This window comes from Malania oleifera, chromosome 9 (genome assembly GCF_029873635.1).
Source record: "Malania oleifera isolate guangnan ecotype guangnan chromosome 9, ASM2987363v1, whole genome shotgun sequence".
In the NCBI taxonomy this organism is placed as follows: domain Eukaryota; kingdom Viridiplantae; phylum Streptophyta; class Magnoliopsida; order Santalales; family Ximeniaceae; genus Malania; species Malania oleifera.
This window is the reverse complement of record NC_080425.1, coordinates 73497779-73518886: the sequence shown is the minus strand read 5'-3', so window position 1 is coordinate 73518886 and position 21108 is coordinate 73497779. Positions and strand designations below refer to the sequence as shown.

At 36.7% G+C, this 21108-nt stretch overlaps 1 protein-coding gene across 1 annotated transcript; it reads left to right on the top strand.

Annotated features, from left to right (window-relative positions):
* The first annotated feature begins 1215 nt into the window (after positions 1-1215).
* LOC131164402 (general transcription and DNA repair factor IIH helicase subunit XPB1) lies at positions 1216-21093 on the top strand. Its single transcript, XM_058121546.1, has 20 exons — positions 1216-1356; positions 1509-1552; positions 1665-1740; positions 1868-2036; positions 11344-11566; positions 11687-11743; positions 12755-12898; positions 13511-13591; positions 13770-13857; positions 14401-14738; positions 14827-14902; positions 14984-15177; positions 16549-16712; positions 16803-16875; positions 17273-17386; positions 17887-17967; positions 18169-18228; positions 19717-19800; positions 19877-20019; positions 20725-21093. The coding sequence occupies exons 1-20, from the start codon at positions 1344-1346 to the stop codon at positions 20819-20821; spliced, it is 2319 nt and encodes a 772-aa protein (XP_057977529.1). The 5' UTR covers positions 1216-1343; the 3' UTR covers positions 20822-21093.
* Positions 21094-21108: the final 15 nt, after the last annotated feature.

Below are 21108 nucleotides of genomic sequence, written 5' to 3'. Positions count from 1 at the left end.
GGTATTGCTTATTTTAACTTATTGGCTTTACAAGTTTATCTTATTAAATGTGTCTCACATAGTTGAAATTCAAATTATCTTTATAAGTTCAAAATTTTCTTAATATACATTAAATGTGGGATTGTGTCAAACTCTCTTATCCAATTTTTAGCATTCATATCAGAGTGATCTCCTAAGTACACATTCAATGTAAGACCTCGACTAGCTCTCCCGTCCAATTTCTGGCGTTCTCGCCAAACTGATTTCCCTAATACATATCCAATGTGATTTATGACATAATTGTCAGAATGACTTACACTTTTGTGTTTAATCTACTCACATGATAATACCCTGAGGGTGAATTGATAGTACTTTCAAAGTGGTTATGATATAAAATGTAATAGTTTTTGACCCAACTTTGGTGAGGTATTGTCCGCTTTAACCGACCTCACGAATTTGTCCTATAAAAAATACCTTAAATAATTGGAACCTAAACAATTTTTATAAGAACAAGATTTTTTTAGTACACATATGATGTAGAATTGTGACACATGTTAATATGAAATTAGCCAACAAGAAATAAAAAAAAAAAAGCTTTACAAATTTTGGAAATTGACTAAAATTTAAAACCCATTGAACTAACATAAATTGAAAAATTACATCATTATGTATAAAACAACAGCAACAAAACCAAGCCTTAGTCTCATTAAGTGGGGTCGGTTATATGAATCATTTTCTGTCAATTATGCGATCATGAACCATTTCTTTTGATAGATTCAAGAATATAAAATTTTTGCTTACTATTTCCTTCCAAATTATTTTAAATCTACCCTTACCCCTTCTACTGTCCCTCACAGTAACTACATAATTATGTACATGGTATAGAATTTCATTTTAAAATTTTATAAAAATTTAAAAGTTTTCACAAATGCAAAATCATTAGTAAAAAATTCATAAAATTACTTAAGACACATCTCAAGAGCTGATTTTATTTTTTATTTCTAAATTTACAAAAATATTACAAAAGGATTATTATATTTCTATAAATTTTAAACAAATTTCAAATTCTATAAAAATTTAAAATTTCCAACAAATGCAAAATGATCATTAGAAATTTCTAAAAATATTTAATACACCTCTCAAGAACTGATTTTATTTTTATTTATAAATTTACAAAATTATTAGAAAAAATATTATTTTATTATTATTATAATTAAAGCAAGGGCTCGGCCGCTTGAAGTTAGCAAGCGTGAGGCGGTTCGTCTCTATAAACCAGACGTCGTCCCTTCTGCCTTTCATAGCTTCTTAATTCTTTCCACTCCAATACTGACATCCCAAACGGACTGAGATTCTGCAAATCAAACATGGGATTTAACGGTACCTCTCATTAGTTCTATCTTTTCCCAGAAATCCCAATCCTCAAGATTCATTTAAGCCTTAAAAAAAAATGTGAGATTAGTTTTCATTCAGTTTGGTTTTGAATCTGACCTTAATTCGTACCCCTTTTTGTGTTCATCTGTGCGTTTCAGGTGAAAAGGGTCGACCCACCAAAAGGCACAAGTCTTCGTCGAAGGTGAAGCTCCCACTTCTCTCTTCTTTCAATTTCATTTTTTATAGTTTTTATTTGGTGGGTGTCGTTTTTTTTTTTTTAATTTCTAATTTCTAATGTCTGGAATTTGAAGCAGGATGATCATAGGAGCACGATGATTGAAGATGAGGACGCGTATTATGCTGAAGAATTTGACGACGATAATCGTGATGGTAAATAATATTTTGCTGTTTATTGTTATTTATTATTGCTGTGATCAAATGTTTGGATTTGATTTTAAAAGTACCTTACGGATGAGCTGGGTGATGATTCATGATTGGATTGTGGGTGATTTCGAAGGTGAGAAAGAGGGCAAGAAGAGAGATTTTACAAAATTAGAGCTAAAGCTGGATCATTCCAATCGGCCCTTATGGGCCTGCGCTGATGGGCGGATCTTCCTAGAGACTTTCTCGCCTCTGTACAAGCAGGCTTATGATTTTCTGATTGCCATAGCTGAGCCCGTGTGCAGGTATCAATATCATTAACTTAATTTTCTGAATGTATAATTCCTTTTGTTTTTTTGTTTTAAACGGAAAATATGAGTTCTATTATGGAGAACAAGCTACAAAAAATCATACAAAAATCCTAAAGTGTGTAAAACCAAATAGCCAGCCATTTGAGATCCACCGCAGGCTGCTAATTTATGGGCAATGCCATTTTCTAGAGTGGGAGATAGCTGTCTGGTTCATTTTTGGGAGGATGAGTGAGTAGCGGACCATTGCTTTTATGTTGCTTTTCTTTTTATTTTCTGCCTTACCTCGCATCATGATGCACTTACTTCTTCACTTTTGATTACTGATGGTGATTGTGTTTCTTGGGATTTTCATTTTCGAAGGGATGTCACTGATTAGGAGGTTGAGGAACTTTCTGTTCTTTCATAGTTTGTTGGAGTCCTTTCATTACTCCTATAATTAGATACTGTGGACGTAAGGTAGGGTTTTGTGTGGATCCTTCCTTAATAGAGTTAATTCTAACAATTTATTGCAGGTTAGAAGATCTTGTAAGTTTTTGTATCCTCCTTGAGTGCGTGATGTGCTCGTCTCTTTCTTCATTGTTCTATGGAATTAGCTCTTTTGTTTATTCAGCTTTGGGTGTGCCTAGTTCTTTGAAGGTTTTTTAAAAAAAAAAAAAAAAATAGTAATGGGTAAATTATATTGATCAAATGGAATATGTACATAGATTACAGACATAGACTACACAGGGGTACATAGTTCCCCATCCATACATCTAAAACAACAACCTGTTACATCAAACTTGGGCATACTCAGGGGCACATAGCCATTTCAAACAAGTACCTCCAACAATACAAGTAAATCAAAACACTACACTAGCACTAGCCAATGGAGTGAAGATCAAATTTATCAAACAAAACCCTATATATGTGTCTCTGAATTACCTCTATCAACTCCTCAGGTCCAATAGACTTATCCTCGAACCTCTTTTTATTTCTAAAATGCCAAAAGAAAAAGACTGTAGTGGCAAAGTCTGACCCTTTTCCCCACAGCACATATGTTAGTCCCTTTCACTTCTTTATGGAGCCATTTCACTGCTGCTTTTATGGTTGTCATGGCCCTTTGTATACCCAACCATTTTCTAATACTGTCCCAAATATGTGAGGAAAATCTGCATTTGAAGAAGATATGATCAATTGTTTCAATTTCGTCTGTACAAAATACACAGTTATGGTCACCACTTTCCCAATATATGTTGTCACTTGTGAGCAACTTCCCTTTAATTCCCAGCCATAATGTAAATGCATGTTTTGGTGTACTCCCATTTTTCCATACTTCTTTGACCCAAGGGACTTAACACCCCTTCATTCTCAAAAAGTCAAAGTCCCACCCCTTCAGTAGTCTTTCTGCATCATCAATCTGGTTATGACACCTCTGAAATATTTGGTTCTTTATGTCTATCATTTTCTTGAACAATGGGGAATCCTCATGCTTCGAGTCGATCACCCATATACTCGAACCTTTTAAATAAAACTGGTTAATCCACCGTGACAACAATGAATCTTTCTTGTTCTGGACATTCCATAGAGCTTTAGTAAGTAGCGTCTTGTTCCAGATTTTATGGTCAAAGACCCCCAGTCCACCTTCGGATTTTGGGAGACATATTTCCTTCCAAGCCACTAGTGGTTTCTTCTTTCCACCCCATAAAAAGGCCCTGCATAGCTTCACCACATGCTCAAGGATATTATATGGAATAGGAAAAATAGCTAGCGAAAAGCACCCAATACCCTGGATAGCAGAATTGATCAGTTCCAATTTGCCTGCATAAGAGATTGTATGGCCAGGCCAGCTCTTAATCAGATTTGCAATTCTGTTTATCAATGGTGAGTAGTGGCTAGAAATGAGCCTGGATGCAGCTAGTGGGATACCAAGATACCGAAAGGGAAAAACACCAACATTAAACCCAGTCATTTGTTTGATATCCTCCAATTCATATTCTTTTATCCCAGCATGATAAAGGTTAGACTTGAGGCAGTTCACAGACATACCTGAGCATTCTGAGAACTTCCCTAGACCCTCCATCATGAGTTTTACAGAAGGGCAATCCCCTCTAGAGAATAGTATTAGGTCATCTGCAAATGCCAAATGTGTTATTTTCAGCTTGTCACATTTTGGGTGGTATTTAAAATCTGAGTTTTCCTCCAGAGTCTTCAACAACCTCGACAGGTACTCTAAACCAATTGCAAACAGCAGGGGGGATAAAGGATCACCTTGTCTCAAGCCTTTCCTGCCTTTGAAAAAACCATGGAAGCTTCCATTTATTGACAGGGATATGTTGTAGTTGTAACACATTGCATGATTCAATTTATCATGGTACTAGGAAAGTTTAAACATTGCAGCATCTCTTTGAGAAAACTCCAAGAAATTGAGTCATAGGCCTTTTTAAGATCTATCTTGAGCATGCATCTTGGAGATATCCTCTTCCTGGCATATTTCCTCACAAGCTCTTGAGCAAGATATATATTCTCCACCATGCTTCTCTGTTGTACAAAGGCAGACCGAGCTGGGTTTATGATACCCTCAAGGCCTGGTTTAATTCTTTCAGCTATTATTTTTGCTATCACCTTGTACATAACATTACGGCATGAAATAGGTCTATAATCGCCAACTGTTGAGACATGGTCTGACTTTGGGATCAGTGCAATAACAGTGTGATTGAGTTGCTTCAGCAACTGTTCAGTAACAAAGAACTCTTTAACAGCTGCAGTAAACTCCCTACCTACTGTGGTCCAAGCCTTCTTAAAGAAGCATGCTGAAAAACCATCAGGCCCTGGTGATTTCCCATCTCCAATACTGAAGAGGGCCTTTCTAATTTCATCATCTGATATGGGAGCCATCATACATTCTTTTCAGGCATCTACCAGTATAGGGCCATTTTCGATTATATGCCTTTCGATCCCAGATGTATTCTTCTCCCTACCCAGCAGTAGAGTATAAAACCCCAAGAATTCCTCTACAACTTGATACTGAGATGTAGTTTGCTCCCCATTACATTTAGTTACATTAGTAATGTGATTCCTATTAATGCGCCTTTCCATGAGACCATGGAAGAAGGACGTACTTCTATCATCATCAAGAATTTAAATTTCGCAATCTGTGCTGTGAACATTCTGTTAGCATCAGCAAGTCTAGCAGCCTCGGCTTTTTTAACACTAAGCACCAACTGCAGCCCTGAATCTGTTGGAAGGTCATCCAGTCTCTGTTGAAGCTCCAAAACCTCATTATTTGCTTTATCTGCGCTAGCAGATATGTGAGAAAAGTGTGTAGCATTCAATGATCTAAGGGGCCTCTTTAGAGCCTATAATTTTTTAACAAATCTGTACTGTTTAGAGCCCTGTATGTCCAAGTCCCAACCCTTTTTGATCACCTCCTGAAAGCTGTGGTGTAGGGTCCACATGTTAAAAAATTTAAAGGGTTTCCTGGCCATTTGTTCCTCTTCAAACAACGTCACTACGCACACAGAGTGATCTGATAATATACCAGGGAATTGAAACTCAGCATTTGCTTTCAAGCCAGCCATGTGCCACTGCTGATTAACCACCACTCTGTCTAATTTGCACCAGATTTTGCCATTTGTCCAGGTCAAGAAACAACCTGAGGGTTTTAAATCAGCCAACCCTGCATCAAAAAAACACTCACCAATATCTTTAATTTCATAACCCTTTACTGGCAATCCATTAACTTTCTCGTCAGCTGTAAGTACAGTTAAAATCACCTAACAAAAGCCATGGACCTGTGATGTTACAACCAAGCTGATAAATATCACCCCACAGAGACCTCCTTGCCACAATTGAGTTGAATCCATAAACAAAACTAGCATAAAATCTGTTAGGAGTGGTCAAACATACAACAAAACAATGCTCAGCTTGAGCATTCATATCAATTACCTGGAGATGGACTTTAAGAGGGTTCCAAATAACAAGTATTCTCCCAGCTTGGCGAAGTTGAAAATTATTTACCTGCTCCCAATTTTTGAATTTCTTTCTCACCAATTCATCCATCTTGGCAGTAGAGAATTTTGTCTCCAAGATACCAACCATATCCAGATTATTCTTCCTAATGAGGTTAGCAACCCCATTCTGTTTCAGGGGTTTATTGAAACCCCTGATGTTCCAGCTGGCAAACTTCATTTTGATTTAGAAGGGGGTTTTAACCCCTTCCCAAACACCAAAGGATTATAATGTGAACCTTTCCCTTTCTTCTTCTTCAAAGCTGCAGTGGTACCCTCAGCTTTTTCTTTCCCCTTTACTGATTGTTTCAATTGTAGCAGCTGTGTGTTGCTCTTTGGTTCATTCTCATATCCATTCTCTACCCCCAGCTTGGTCAACACCTGGGCCACTATCAGTATTACTTTTCTCCACAGATCTCTCCTCATCCTCTTTCTCACCCTGATTATCATTTACCATCTTATCAGCATTGAAATTACCTTCATTCTCAGGATCAGATCTCTCTGGGCAGGAGATGTTCCACAAATAGTGGTTCCAACATCTGAATTTTTCTTACCACCCTTTGGGGAATGGTCCCTGACCCCATCATCATCAGATTTAGAAATGCCTTTATTATCCAAATCAATGTCCTCAGAAGGCTCCTCATAATCATATTCTGAAGTACCAGCATCTGCATTAGCCCTGCCATCATCTGGCCTATTACCTTCACATTGTATCTCCTTACTGCTACAGATACCCGCATTCTCCTTATTTATCTCTGCAGCTCTGATTCCTGCCTTTTCCTTCCCAGATTTTGACATCTGAACAGGCATTTTAGGTCTATATTGAGGACCCACAGGCCTTTTAGATTCCTCCCTGGGATTACAGAAAGCAACAGAGTGGCCAATTGCCTTACATTTGGTACAGAACCTCAGTAGTCCCTCATATACCACCTCCTGGACAATTTCGACATCATCAGGGAGCAGGATTTTAACACTATACTTGATTTCCTTCGTAATGTCAACCTCCACCATAGCTCTGGCATAGGAAATTCCAGACTTGTTGGTAGTCAACTTGTCCATACACAGAGGTCTCCCAATCTCCAAACGTATCCTCCCTATTACACTTGGATGCCATAACTCAAAAGGGAGGTCCTTCAATTTAACCCATACAGGAACAACAATCCTATGCTCACTTCCAAACTGAAAGTACCTGGGCATTCTCTTTAGAATAAGAGTTTTCATAAGTACTTCATTGAGGTCTTCTTCTTTGTGGAACTTGAACGCAATCCAACCTTTATCATGCTGTATAGACACCACCTTAACATTCCACGATCTTACCAGGCTATTGAAAGCCATCTTACCAGGGAATTTGCCTGTGAAGTACCCCACTAAGTGCTTGTTGACAATCCCCTCAGAGTTGTACATCTCCGTAGTAGATATACAAACTTTATCCCCACTAGCTGAAAACACAGGCAAGGATCCACAATACGCAGGATCCCTGTTGTTTGCGAACAGTTCTGCCCATGGGACCTCTTTGTTATTCCTCATGATTGTTACCCCTTCATGATTTCCAGATTTCTCTTGATTATTCACCACATCATCTTCAGGGCACTGAACACTAGCTCGAACCTTAGCCACAACATGATTTGTGTCCAACTCTTCAGAATCTGAGGGGACATCATCTCCCCACATATTCCTATTACCTTTCAAAATTGATGGCATCTCATTACCCCCCAGATTCTTTCTACCTTCAATCTTCCCACAACTCTCATCTCCTTCACTCTCTGACCCACTGGTCACTGAGAGCCCCATTTCTTCCAACAGCTTTCCATTTGACCCTGACGGACTCTCAATCTTCTTCACTCCCATCTGATTACAGCATATACCCTCCTCACCCAAACATCTATTATGCCGATCATCCTTTTGGGTTTCCTTGGTATCCTCCTTCGATGTTCCATTACCCTGATCTGCATGCATGCCCCTTTGTTCTCGAAGAGACACCAGCAGATCCGAAGAAGACTTTAACCCACTCAAACCTCCGTTTACCCTTTGGAATGCCAACTTAGACAGCCTTTCAAACTCAGCCATTATCTCCACATGCTTCTTGTTAATCCATTCATTCCTTTCCCCTCCTTTGATTTCTACGAATTTCAGGGCAAAGTCTCTTTCCTCCTTCAACTCCGCTTCTTGAATAGCAACTCCTGCAGCCCTAGAAGCGCCCCGATGTCCCATAGCTTCGCTGGGATTTCAATTTTCAAATTTCCTCATGAGCTGGAAAGTGGGAAAATGAACCCTGAATTTCAAATCACGAAATAAAATCTGATAATCAGCCTTAGATCCGTCCAACAACCCTTCGGATGATCCAAACAACTGTAAATCCAACAACAATCACTGCAGATTGTAGGGAAATCACACGATCAAAGAAGAAATCAGCTCCAAGAACTCAACCCACGGTCATGCGCCTTCTAGAGAGAAGGGAGAGTTTCTCTCTCTAACATGACTTTCTGTTTGAAGGTTTCTTCGGTAATTGCTTTGGAGTTTTTGGGAGGAATAAGCATGCAATGAGATTATGGCAGTGTACGACTTTTTCTGTTTTTTGTGTGGTTTGGCTGGAGAGAGAGTTCTATTTTTTCTTGATTGCTCTGTTTTATTGATTTTTTTTGGGACAAGATTGTTTTTTTGCGCTTCATTATGGAATTTTTCTTTGGATTGTTTTGGCAATACTGGTTTCTCTGGTTTTCAGAGTGATTGGAAGGCTTTGTTACCCTGATTCATTTTTTTGTCTTTTCTTTTTTTCTATGTACTTGTTTTTTCTTTCTTTATGGATTTCTGATTTGTTTTAGGAAATCCTCCTTGTATATTATTTCTTCTCTTAATAAAATTTATTTTTTTTAATAATAAAAAAAATTGACAATAGGAAAATAAGGTGATCTATATCATAAAAAAAAGGGCAGGTTGGTGCACAAAGCTCCTGGCATATGTGGGGTCTTGGGAAGGGGTGGACCATGATGAGTCTGTAGTACAGAGCCTTACATTGCATTTTTGTAAGCTTAATCTATCTGTTGTGAAAACCCTGATTCTATCATAAACTCTAGGAAGCTCCTCTAGATGGTCATAGGGCCTGGGGATTTGGAGGGATGCATTTGATAAAGAGCTTGTCTTACCTCTTCCAAGGAGAAATTCTTCATAGGAACCCCCTTTTTCATTCTCTGTTTTGACCTGCAATCCCTCAAAAGGCTCCTCAAAGCTAGAAGAGTTAGTGGTAGTCTATTAGGTTCTCAAAATAATTTGATACAATCTCCCCTGCCCTCCCTCATCCATGTACTCTTATCCTGTAATTCTTGATAGGAGCTTTGTTCATTCTCTCTCTTGACCTGCAATCCTTTGAAAGGCTCCTCAAAGCTAGAAGAGTTGGTGGAGTCTATTAGGTTCTCAAAATAATTTGCTGTAATCTCCAACGCCCTTCCTCATCGATGCACTGTTATCCTATAGTTTTTTATTTCTCTCTCTGGATCTCTATTTAGACACAATCTTTTTTCTGCACCAGAAGCTCTTGATCTTGTGTTCAAGTTCAGTTTCTTCTGACCTTGAACATATTGTTCTCTGGACATATAACATTTTTTAAGCTTTTGGAGTTCTCCATATGCTTGTTTAGGTTTGGATGAATGAAACCAAAAAAGGCTTGTTCCACCTTTTAAGGTCCTCAGCAGATTTTTATTTTATTGCAAATATCTTGCCAATCTTTGTTACAAGTTTGATGTTCCCAAGCATTAGAGATGAACCCTGCACACTCAAGATGCCTCACCATTGCTTCAATCTTGAAGCAATTCTTCCTCAAACACCTATTATTATTTAATTCCTTGCTGTTATTGAGAAATAGTGAGCATTGGTCAGATGTCATCACTGAAAATAATAGCGACATAGAAAAGTGGAATGTCCTATCCCAAATTTGATTCATAAAAGCATGATCTATTTTTTCCTGCACAGAAGTTGTTTCTTTGTTCTCGTTACACCATGTGAAATTTAGCCAGCCCCCTGGACTGCACCTCCATCCAAGCTCACGAATCTGAAGGATTGGACTCTCTTGCAGAGCTGCCTTCTCCTTTGCATATAAAATCTCATTAAAGTCTCTCATGCGCGGAGAAAGGACTTCCCTGCCAACAGAATGCTGTGAAGTCCATAAAATATAGAGCCTGGCCTTGTCAGGATCTCCATTAGAGGCCCATGAATCTCCACCCAGAATCTTCTTTTTAAAAAGAATATTTCTTAGCAGAGGCTCAAAGCTGAAGTAGCGTTCCCCACAAACCATATCTTCCCTCAAAGTCTTCGAAGCAACCAACCCTGTTGCTATTAGCTTGCCACCTTCCGCATCCAGTTGATTGGTAGATCATCTCTAATGGTTGGATATCCTATTCGACACAGCAAGGATACGTCAATTAATTAATATAAAAAACATGTGCATATATAGTTTTTTATACATCCAAAAATATATATATATATATATATATTTATATGTATATTTAGGCACACTTTTCCTTTTATATATGACAAATATTTGGCAATCTAGATTTAAAAATGGAATATAAATATAAGCACCATTCACGCAAAATTATCAGTTACACATTTTATATACTACAGAAAAAACGACTCAAGAGCATGGCTGATGGGTGTTGCTCGTTAAGAAATTTTATAAACAGAAAAAAAAAAAAAAAATGATTAAGAAAGAGTGGCAAAATGGTGTGACTTTATTTGGGGGAATTTTGGGGTTGGTAGGTCCAATGGTGCTCTTCAAGGCTGGTGCAGTGGTGCTAGTGCTCCAAAGTCCAAGCACACAAAAAAGCAGCGTTTCAGTGCAAAAAGTTTCCTGGAGGTGTCCTTGCTGTGCCAAGAAATGTCTCAGCTGTGTCCAAAAATAAAAAATAATTTAATTAGTTTCAAATGTGTGTTGGATGCGTGTTGGGGAGTATTGGGTGGGTGTTGGTATTTTAACATGTGTTGGACACGGACATTTCAAGCTTAAAGAAGTGTATCTGATTTCTAGCATCCATTTGACTCCAATCACAATATCATCTCTCTTTTCTTCAGTGAGAACCAAATTCTTCCAAAGCTCATTGCTGGCCTCTTCCATGTTCTACTACCACTAGATTCCCATGTAACTGAAACAGCCTTGAATAGACAGAAAACATGCATAAAAGAACAACAAAATGAAAATCCCCACAAGGACTCTTGCTCAGTTCCATTTTTTTTATAATAATAATTATTATTATTTTTTATTTTTTATTTTTTTGAGTTTTTTTTAACATTCACAATCTTGAATACTATGTATTATTGTGCAGGCCAGAGTCGATGCATGAGTACAACTTGACTCCTCACTCACTGTATGCTGCAGTATCAGTTGGTCTGGAAACTGAAACCATTATTTCTGTTTTGAATAAATTGTCGAAAACCAAGCTTCCTAAAGAGATGATTGATTTCGTACATGGTTCTACTGCCAATTATGGCAAGGTGAAGCTTGTGCTTAAGAAGAATAGATACTTTGTTGAATCACCATTTCCAGAGGTAAGATCCCTTTTATTTGGTTTATTTATTTATTTATTTTTGTCTTTCGTTACTTTAATATGACGATTATAGATGTCATGTGGTTGAGGTTTGATTCAAATGGATACATGACATTTGCAGGTATTGAAGAGGTTGCTTCGGGATGAAGTTATATCTCGAGCAAGAATCACTTCTGAGGTTTGTATTTTTTGTTGCCAAAATTTGTAAGTTGAACTATAGTGTTTTATATTATTCTCCATGCAGCAACATATCTGCATGATTTAGTTGGTGGTTTTAAACCTTGAGCATTGGTTTGAGTGGTCTGTATTGGTCTGGAAAGCAACATTATCTGTCACAAGAGCTTATGAGAACTACATTAATGTGAATGTTCAGACTGCAGAACTCTAGTGATGATTGACATGTTGATTTAGTTTGCCTGTTTGTATGCACACTTTTCTTCCATTGTTATGGAGGTTTGGAGGTTGTAAATATCTGACACTTTCCCTACATTGTTATGGAGGCTCGGAGGTGATGTAAATATGTTCAATTAAAAAAAAAAAAAGGGCATCCTGGTGCACAAAGCTCCTGCATATGTGGGGTCTGGGAAAGGGATGGACCACGACGGGTCTATAGTTCGCAGCCTTACCTTGCATTTTTGCAAGAAGCTGTTTCCATGCTTCAAACCCATTAAAGGTCATAAACCTTCTTGATCAGACTTGAGTTCACATCTTGCTCACTGGTATTAGTTATTATACTTTTTTTAGAGCTGCTATCTTTCGTTTTCACATGAACTATTTGTGGACGAAATTTAATAGCTTGCTTCAACTTGATTTTTAGATTGTACATTGTGGAGCATCCCCTATCTTTTGAGGATGGTCAGTGTAATTGATTGCGGTTTTGTGCTACTTTTTTGTTTTTCTTGTTTTTTCTTTTAGTTCTTTAGAGGAGGATTTAGTTATTTTTCCCATTCTGTACTTCATTTCTCTGTTGATAATGTTCTTCTTTATATATATAAGCTTTAGGGAGCATACGTTTTCTCGCTGAAACCATCTTGGTTGCTTTTTCCATGGAAATTTGATTTCTCATGAATAATCATAAAATAGCTGCTCTCTGCTTCATTAAGGACATTGTAAGAAATATTATTCTCTCCCACTTGCATTTCCTAAAGAGGTGTATCTTTGAATCTATCTACATTTGGATTTTGTTTAGGGCTCAAATGGTGGTGATGGATTTACAATCAGCAAAGCCATGGGTGAAATTGATGGTGGTCATGATGGGTTACTAAATGAAGCAGAGTTGGCAGCTGCAGCTGAAGAAAAAGAAACTCATTCTTTTGAAGTTGACCCAGCTCAGGTAGCTATGAAAAGTAATCTCACATGGTTCATGTGGGAAATTTTCTGCAAAGTTTGTCTTTTGTTCAATTTTATGTCCTTTTTGCTTAAAAAGGAACAATATGAGCTGCATCCTCTCACTAGCTAATTTCAGCTGGTTTAAGGTGGTTTAGAGGATTGATTCGGTCATCAGTGGCCAAAGAAGATTTCTGCACAGCTTCATGGACTTAAAAAACCTTTTTTCTAATTCACAATCATACTTCCAAATAAGAGAGGACATCTTTTGCCTTTTTTTTTTTTATAATTCTTTTATCTCCTTTTGCCAATCATTGGCACAAATATTGAGATTTGATCTCAAAGTGCAATTTGTTTAAATGAGTAGTTTTGAACTCAACATGTAGTAGAATGATGTCGACTTGAAAATGTGCAACTTTCTGTAGCAATTAAGTTAAATATTGACTGCTTGGATGCTGATATGTTTCTTTATGTTTTATCCCTTCAAGCTGGATTTTACAACATTTCTATATTTGAATTGTCATTTAAAGCATTTCTTTTTGTAAAATCAATTACGAAGGTACCTTAAACTGTCATTGCTCTGAATGCAACCTAATTTTTTCCATTTCCCCATCGACAGGTTGAAAATGTAAAGCAACGGTGCTTGCCAAATGCTTTAAATTATCCCATGTTGGAGGAGTATGATTTCAGAAATGACACAGTGAGCTATATTCTCATACTTGTCCCTTTAGTTTGTTTCGAAATATTTAAGATGATGAATTGGTTATGTTGATGATGATGAGCACAGATATCCATATGTCCCGCAGCATCAGTCATTATGTTTGGGCTTTCCTAGCCTCTTTGCTCTGTCATATACTCATGAGATTTTGAGATTTCAGGTAAACCCTGATCTTGACATGGAATTGAAACCTCAAGCACAACCGCGACCATATCAGGAGAAGAGCCTTAGTAAAATGTTTGGGAATGGTATGCAGTTTTTCCTTCTCTAAGTCCCCTCAGAAAGGGTATAATGTAATCAGCATTGAGATCTGCTTATCTAAATGTAAACAAGCATAAAAATTTTATGTATTGGGTGAGACTCCCTTGAAGTTTGTCGTAGTGAGAATCGTTGACATTCTGAAATCTCTATGACCTTTGGTACCCATGTTTAGAATCTGAGTCACTAGGGATTGGGGAAATGATATAAAATATGAATGTTCAGGGGTTTAACTTGTTCATGGGTGGGTTTATCTGTCGTTTCCCCTTCTCTTTCTCTCTTTAAATATGTTTTTTTTTTGGAAGTCCCCATCCAACTTTGCCATTGATATGTCTTGAAAATTGTTTCACTTATTTGCATTAGATCCAATGCTTCTTCTTCAATTGAACCATGTTGGCGTCCTTCTTAGGAAGATACTGATACTCTTTCATTTGTTTTGCATGTTCATTGTCCTATAAATTGAGAAGACTAGAGTCGCTAGACTTCTATTTAACCCTGGAAATTTTAACCATATTTATTTTTTAAAACTGCAGGTAGAGCAAGATCTGGAATCATTGTACTACCATGTGGTGCAGGGAAGTCTCTAGTTGGTGTTTCTGCAGCATGCCGGATACGAAAGAGCTGCCTATGTTTAGCAACAAATGCTGTGTCTGTTGATCAGTGGGCCTTTCAGTTCAAGTTGTGGTCAACCATACGAGATGAACAAATTTGCCGTTTCACATCTGATAGCAAAGAAAGGTTCCGTGGCAATGCCGGTGTGGTCGTCACAACATATAACATGGTTGCTTTTGGTGGTAAACGGTCTGAAGAATCTGAAAAGATTATTGAAGAGATCAGAAATAGAGAATGGGGGTTGCTTCTGATGGATGAGGTAGCTTTATGATTCTATGATCTGCTTTTATTTTATTTTTATAATTTAAATGAATCACTTATATGTGGTGTTGGGAATATTTCCACAGGTGCATGTGGTTCCTGCTCACATGTTTCGAAAAGTTATTAGTATCACTAAATCTCACTGCAAACTTGGGCTCACTGGTATGTTTCTGACATGTCAGACACATTCACTATTTATTTATTATTTTCTTTGCTGAAAAAAAATGTCCTTTTGAACTGCAGCAACACTTGTCAGAGAGGATGAAAGGATAACAGACTTGAACTTCCTTATTGGCCCAAAGCTATATGAAGCAAACTGGCTGGATTTAGTGAAAGGGGGATTTATTGCGAATGTGCAATGTGCAGAAGTGTGGTGTCCCATGACAAAAGAGTTTTTTGCCGAATATCTGAAAAAAGAAAATTCCAAGAAAAAGCAGGTGTGGCAATTGTCATATTTACTTCTTTTTAATATTCTAAAACTATCATGTGTCGATGTGTGGTGCACACTTTAAACTTAATGTCTTTCTCTCTCCTATTTTTCATTATTTTTCAGTTCCAAATTCGGAATTTTGTGGCTTACTATTGTTTCTATATTTTCGATCGAAAAATAAATTTGGTCATGATTTTAAAAAAAAAATGTACAAGAAGGCTAAGAAGTGTTCCTAAACAAAGCAGGAAAACAAAAGGAAAAAATAAAACAAATACAAACAAGGAATTAATGTGGCTGAGTATGGGTCATTTTGAAACTAGTAAGAAACCCTAGAATCTAATGGCTGTAGGATGTGCAAGACAAAGGAGAAGAAATGATGGAGTTGTTGAAAGTTGAAACTGATGATCAAGAGATGACATTTGTTTAATGCAGAATTTTATCTAACAAAATGGAGAAATCAGGGCATTAGCCGGATTACATGTAAAAGAATGGTTAAAATGGAAGTTTTTTTGACTGCTATAATGCCTATATGATCTGCTCTGTTATATGGCATTAGAATGTAGGGAAATGATGAAAATTCATGTTTAAAAAATGTGTGTCTCTAACTAGTGTAGTATGAGATGTTTGAGAGGCAGCGCAAGAAAAAGTGGAAAAAATTATGTTCGGATACGTGAGAGGCTACACAATGCAATAGAAAACTGATTATGCTAATGTGGCTTCTCTAGCAATAAATTATCTTTACCTTTTTTGTTACAATAGAAGCAAAAGTGATGTGGATTATTTAAGAATCGAAGTCGATTTGCTTTATAAAAAGAAGATATCAATGAACTTCTATGAAATGGTTTCACGGGATTTGGCCAATTGTCTTGCTTTGGATGTTTGGAGGGCATTTTGGGGTTGATAAGTGTGACTGGAAGACTTTATTGAGCTAATTTTTTTTCCCTTCTGTATTTGAGGACTCCTTGTCCTCTTTCTTGTACACTCTTCTACTTACTCCAATAAAATTTCTTTTTCTACGTGTGTGTGTGTATATATATAAGATAATGTAGACATGTGCAATGTAGGCAAATAAAAAAAGGAGAGATTTGATTGAGGTTGAGAGCATTGTTAGGATAAAAGTAAGGTCAAGAAGGATATGGATTAAGGCAGTTGATGATGTTTTAAGTCAAATTTAATTTAAGAGGACCATCTAGAAAGGGTCCTCATAGCTGACCCCAAATGGTTGGAATAAAAAGTTCTAGTTGAAGAATGTCTTCTCCCTGTTCTTGTCCTTCTGAAAATAATTGCTTTATAGAAGATTTGTGAATATAGTCATGGCATAATTTATTTTTTATTTGATTATTTTTACTCACATATTAAATGCTGTTTACTTTTTCAGGCGCTTTATGTGATGAATCCTAACAAGTTTAGGGCTTGTGAGTTTCTCATACGGTTCCATGAGCAGCAACGGGGTGATAAGATCATTGTTTTTGCTGATAACCTTTTTGCACTAACAGAGTATGCAATGAAGCTTCGAAAACCTATGATCTATGGTGCTACCAGGTTGTCTATGGACACCCATTCCTTGTAGAAATTTGCTTCCCCTTGTGTTGCTTCACGTCAATTGTTGTTGATTTGTTTGCCCATATGCAGCCATGTTGAAAGGACGAAAATTCTCGAGGCTTTTAAGACCAGTCGGGAAGTAAACACTGTTTTTCTTTCAAAGGTATTCTCAATTTCTCATAAATATTGATATCATCTGCCTCATCATATATTCAAACATATTTGCATTGTACATTTTGTAAGAACGTATCATATGCCCTTGAATATTTCAAAACACATCAGGAATGTGCACTGGCTTACATGTTGTATTCAACAAATTTTGGTTAAACATTGTATATATTCACTTATACAGGTTAATGCAGTAGAGTTTCATGACAAGTTTAATGTTGCAATTTTTCATTGCTGGAATTTGAATTGGTTGCATCATTAGAAGAAGTGGAAAATTTTTTACAATTTTTCATTGTTATCATAGATATTGTACATCTCAAAACATTCATTTTTTTGAAAGCCAAGAAACCCTTTTCTTTGGAAGATGATATATTTGCTTTTGTTATTCACAGGTGGGTGATAATTCCATAGATATCCCTGAGGCAAATGTGATTATTCAGATTTCATCACATGCTGGTTCAAGACGTCAAGAAGCTCAACGACTTGGTCGTATTCTTAGAGCAAAGGTTTGTCTGTATAGTGATAGCTATTTGTGAAAATTTGGCACCTCGTTGATACTGGGTTTCTGGAAAAAAAAAATGAAAAATCATGTGGGATGACAATGATTTACTAGCATTTTCTTTGTACTCCATGATTATGAAATATAATTCTCATTAATTTCTATATGAAGTATAAACTCGAGAAACAAATGTCAATTACTGGCTCTAAAAAGGTTTATGTTTGTATCCTAGCGGCTAATAATATCTGAGACCAGTAATACTCTCCTTGTATTTCTGATTCTGGCATGTGTGAGCAAGACAAACATTTGTTGGTGTATTGAGATTATTGCATTATTGAAAGGACATTTTCAACATAGAACATTGCATCATCTTGGTGGCTATGCATTATGCTACTGTCTAGTGGCTGGTGCATTATGCTACTGTCTTACCTTACTGCTTAGCAATGGCATTAAGGTTAGGCATCTCTTTGTCTATACTCATTGTATGGTATCCAAATTTGTTGACAGGGTCGCATTCAGGATAGGATGGCAGGAGGTAAAGAGGAGTACAATGCTTTTTTCTATTCTCTTGTATCTACAGATACACAGGTATGTTGTCAATTCTGTTGCCAATATTTTGAAAATATTTGTAAGGAAAGCAGACTGTTTGGACCTCTGGATTGAAAGGGATGCCATTTTTAAAACTATATCCTTCCACTCATTTTCACTGAACCTGATGAAGCTGAAAACTCTCATGTTGGTGTGTGTGATTTCTGTAGTTTAGCTTTACTTATCATCTGCTGTATGCAGGAGATGTATTACTCAACTAAAAGGCAGCAATTTTTGATTGATCAAGGCTACAGCTTTAAGGTGAAGTATTCTGTTTTGCATTTTAAAGTGCTATTTTGTAGAGAGAGTAGTTCTTGATTATCTCAGAAATTTGAATATTGTGTCATCTAATTGGGAATTCAAGACTCAACTTTATAAATACGTTGAACGTGATTTATCACATTTTAACCTGGTTCAGTATGATTAGGGCTGCGAACGAGCCGAGCCAACCTGAGCTGTGGCCAACTCGAGAGCTCGACTCGAGTTTAAAGTTTTGGGTTTGAGCCCATCTCGTTTATGCATATATATAACTCAAGCTTGACTCGACTAAAGCTCATTTCACATTAATAAATAAGCCGAGCTCGAGCTCAAACTCAACTCGACTGAAGCTTGTTTCAAACTAATAAATGAACTAAGCCATTAAGGTAATTAAATTAATTGATAATTAGTAAATATAATTATAGGAAAAATATATTTTAAAGTAAAAATTTTTAAATAAAATATTTAATGAGATTAATATTGAGTTTGTTCATTAGCCTAATATCAAGTTAGTTCACAAGCTATTAACGAACTAGTTATGAGCTAGTAAACAAGCTGATGAGCGAGCTGGCTTGCGAGCTATTAAACGAGCTAACTCGCGAGCCTAACAAGTCAAGTAAGAAGTAGCTCAAGCTTGGCGTGTTTTATTGACAAGCTCGAAATTTGAGCTCAAGCTCGCAGCTCGTTTAACTAATGAATGAGTTCAAGTAAGTCATTACTGAGTCAAGCACTGAGTAGCTCATGAGCAGCTATATGCCCATTTGCAACCCTAAGTGTGATTTCATACATGATCTGTTGGCAAACCTGTTAAGGCTTTTTTTCCCTTCTCTTTTTCCCATCTTTCCCATATTTAAATTTTTCCCCTTGAAACTGTTTTGTCTTATTAACCTTCAGTAGCACTAGGGTATGGCATCTATAGGGAAGAATTATGTATGAGCTCCAATTGTTTGTTGGTTCTCACTTGTGCATCTCTTTATGGTACAGACTTTCAAACACTTTCACTTATTTGAATGAAACTGGTTTCCTTAGGTTGCAACCATGTGGAGTGTAATATTGGTATTCCTCAAACATTGGGGAGCAAAATAGCCGGTTGTTTGTGACACATCCTTAAAAACTCATTTTGCAGGTGCAGAGGGTTTTTGAAGTAATCAAAAGTACCCTTTAAAAGTAAAACAAGCCTTTAAATTTAACAGTTACCATTAAAATGTAAACAGATTTTGATTTTTAAAGGCACTTGTAATTCACCATCAGCCTGTCCTGTATGTATTCTTAAGACACAAATTAACACAAAGTGCAATAAGCAAAATCCAATTTTCTTATGAGCCTCACCCAAGAACAACTCTATGCTGTTCTGTGTTTCTGATAAATGCATTACCTGCCTCATTATTTCATTCTTTGGGGTCTGAATTACCACCCTAATTGCTTTCTTTTTATCTACTACTACACACATTGACTATCAAATTGATTATTTGTCTCTTATGCTCATGGCAGGTGATAACGAGTTTGCCTCCACCAGACTCGGGAGCAGATCTGAGCTACCACCGGCTTGATGAGCAACTGGCACTTCTAACCAAGGTTGTTTTGCCTCTCACTGCAAACATGACTCTTGATTGAGCCAGAAATTTCTGAAATGCTTTGTATTGCATGTCAGGTATTGAGTGCTGGTGATGATGCGGTTGGTTTAGAGCAATTAGAAGAAGATGCGGATGACATAGCCCTTCAAAAAGCCCGTCGCTTTGTGGGATCAATGAGTGCAATGTCTGGTTCAAATGGGATGGTTTACATGGAATACAAGTAAGTTCTCTCATTGAGTGCTTATTCCGCACAAGTGAACAGGATGTGAAACACGACCAAATTCCTTAGGGCTTATTTGGTATCGTTACTGTTTCCTGTTTTCTATTTCTGTTTTAGCACTGTGAAGAAACAGGTTATAAAAACGCTCGTTTATGTTGCCAGTTTTTTGTTTCCGTTGTCGATTTTTGCTGTTTGTGAAAAAATTGAAACCTGATTTTATGGTTTTAAGTTGTTTTGCCAACGTGTTTCCAAAAATTTTAATATCCATAAATAGTTTTTCAGATTAAACCATTTATTTTATACACTTTAAAATTAAAAGTAATTAAAATAAAAATATTCATAAATTTCAAAAAATAATAATAAAGTCAATTATAAAATATTTTTACTATTTTTCAGTTGTCATGTGCAATAAAATTTTTATTATGAGGTAAAATTTGGAAGTATAACAATAAAGTAAAATAATTATAATAATTTTTATTTAAAGATGAAACTGAATATTTGATTATTATTTGTTGAATTTATTTTAGTTTTGTAAATATTTGATAAGTCACTCGTTTCTGTTTTTGGATTTTGATTTTTCAGTTTGCATAGTTTTGTTTAATCAGTACTGAGCTCCATGTCTGGAACTCAGACTCTTGCTTAACCGCATTTTTTATGCTTATTGAGTCTCACTTCCCACTGTAAATTAATTGGATCCCTCTGCAGTACCGGACGGAACAAACACCCTGGGCAGAGCAAGGTGAAGGCCAAACCCAAGGATCCATCCAGGAGGCACTATTTATTCAAGCAACGATTTGGCTGATAGGGGACTATTGTATTTAGTATGTAGGAATCAAAGAGAATGGATAAATATTGTGTTTCTCAATAGGTTGGGAAGGAAATGATTTGCATCAATAACTGATCTGTGTGTACATATGTTTTGCATTGAAAATGTAAAGGGAGATCAATTGGGGAAGCTAGAGTTTGATTTTTTGTTTTCTTAGTAGCATCGGTGTTTGGGAGTACCGAATCGAATTTGAAATAAATGTAATATAAAACTGTATTAATTTTATGTAATGTGATGTTTAGCTCCAATTAACTTTATTATCA

Bases quoted from the DNA above. Each gene is read 5' to 3' on its own strand.
- LOC131164402 (XM_058121546.1), top strand. The intron at 11,744-12,754 runs GTTTGTATTTTT...GATTTTGTTTAG, and splicing joins GAGCAAGAATCACTTCTGAG to GGCTCAAATGGTGGTGATGG. The intron at 16,713-16,802 runs GTTGTCTATGGA...GCCCATATGCAG, and splicing joins ATGATCTATGGTGCTACCAG to CCATGTTGAAAGGACGAAAA.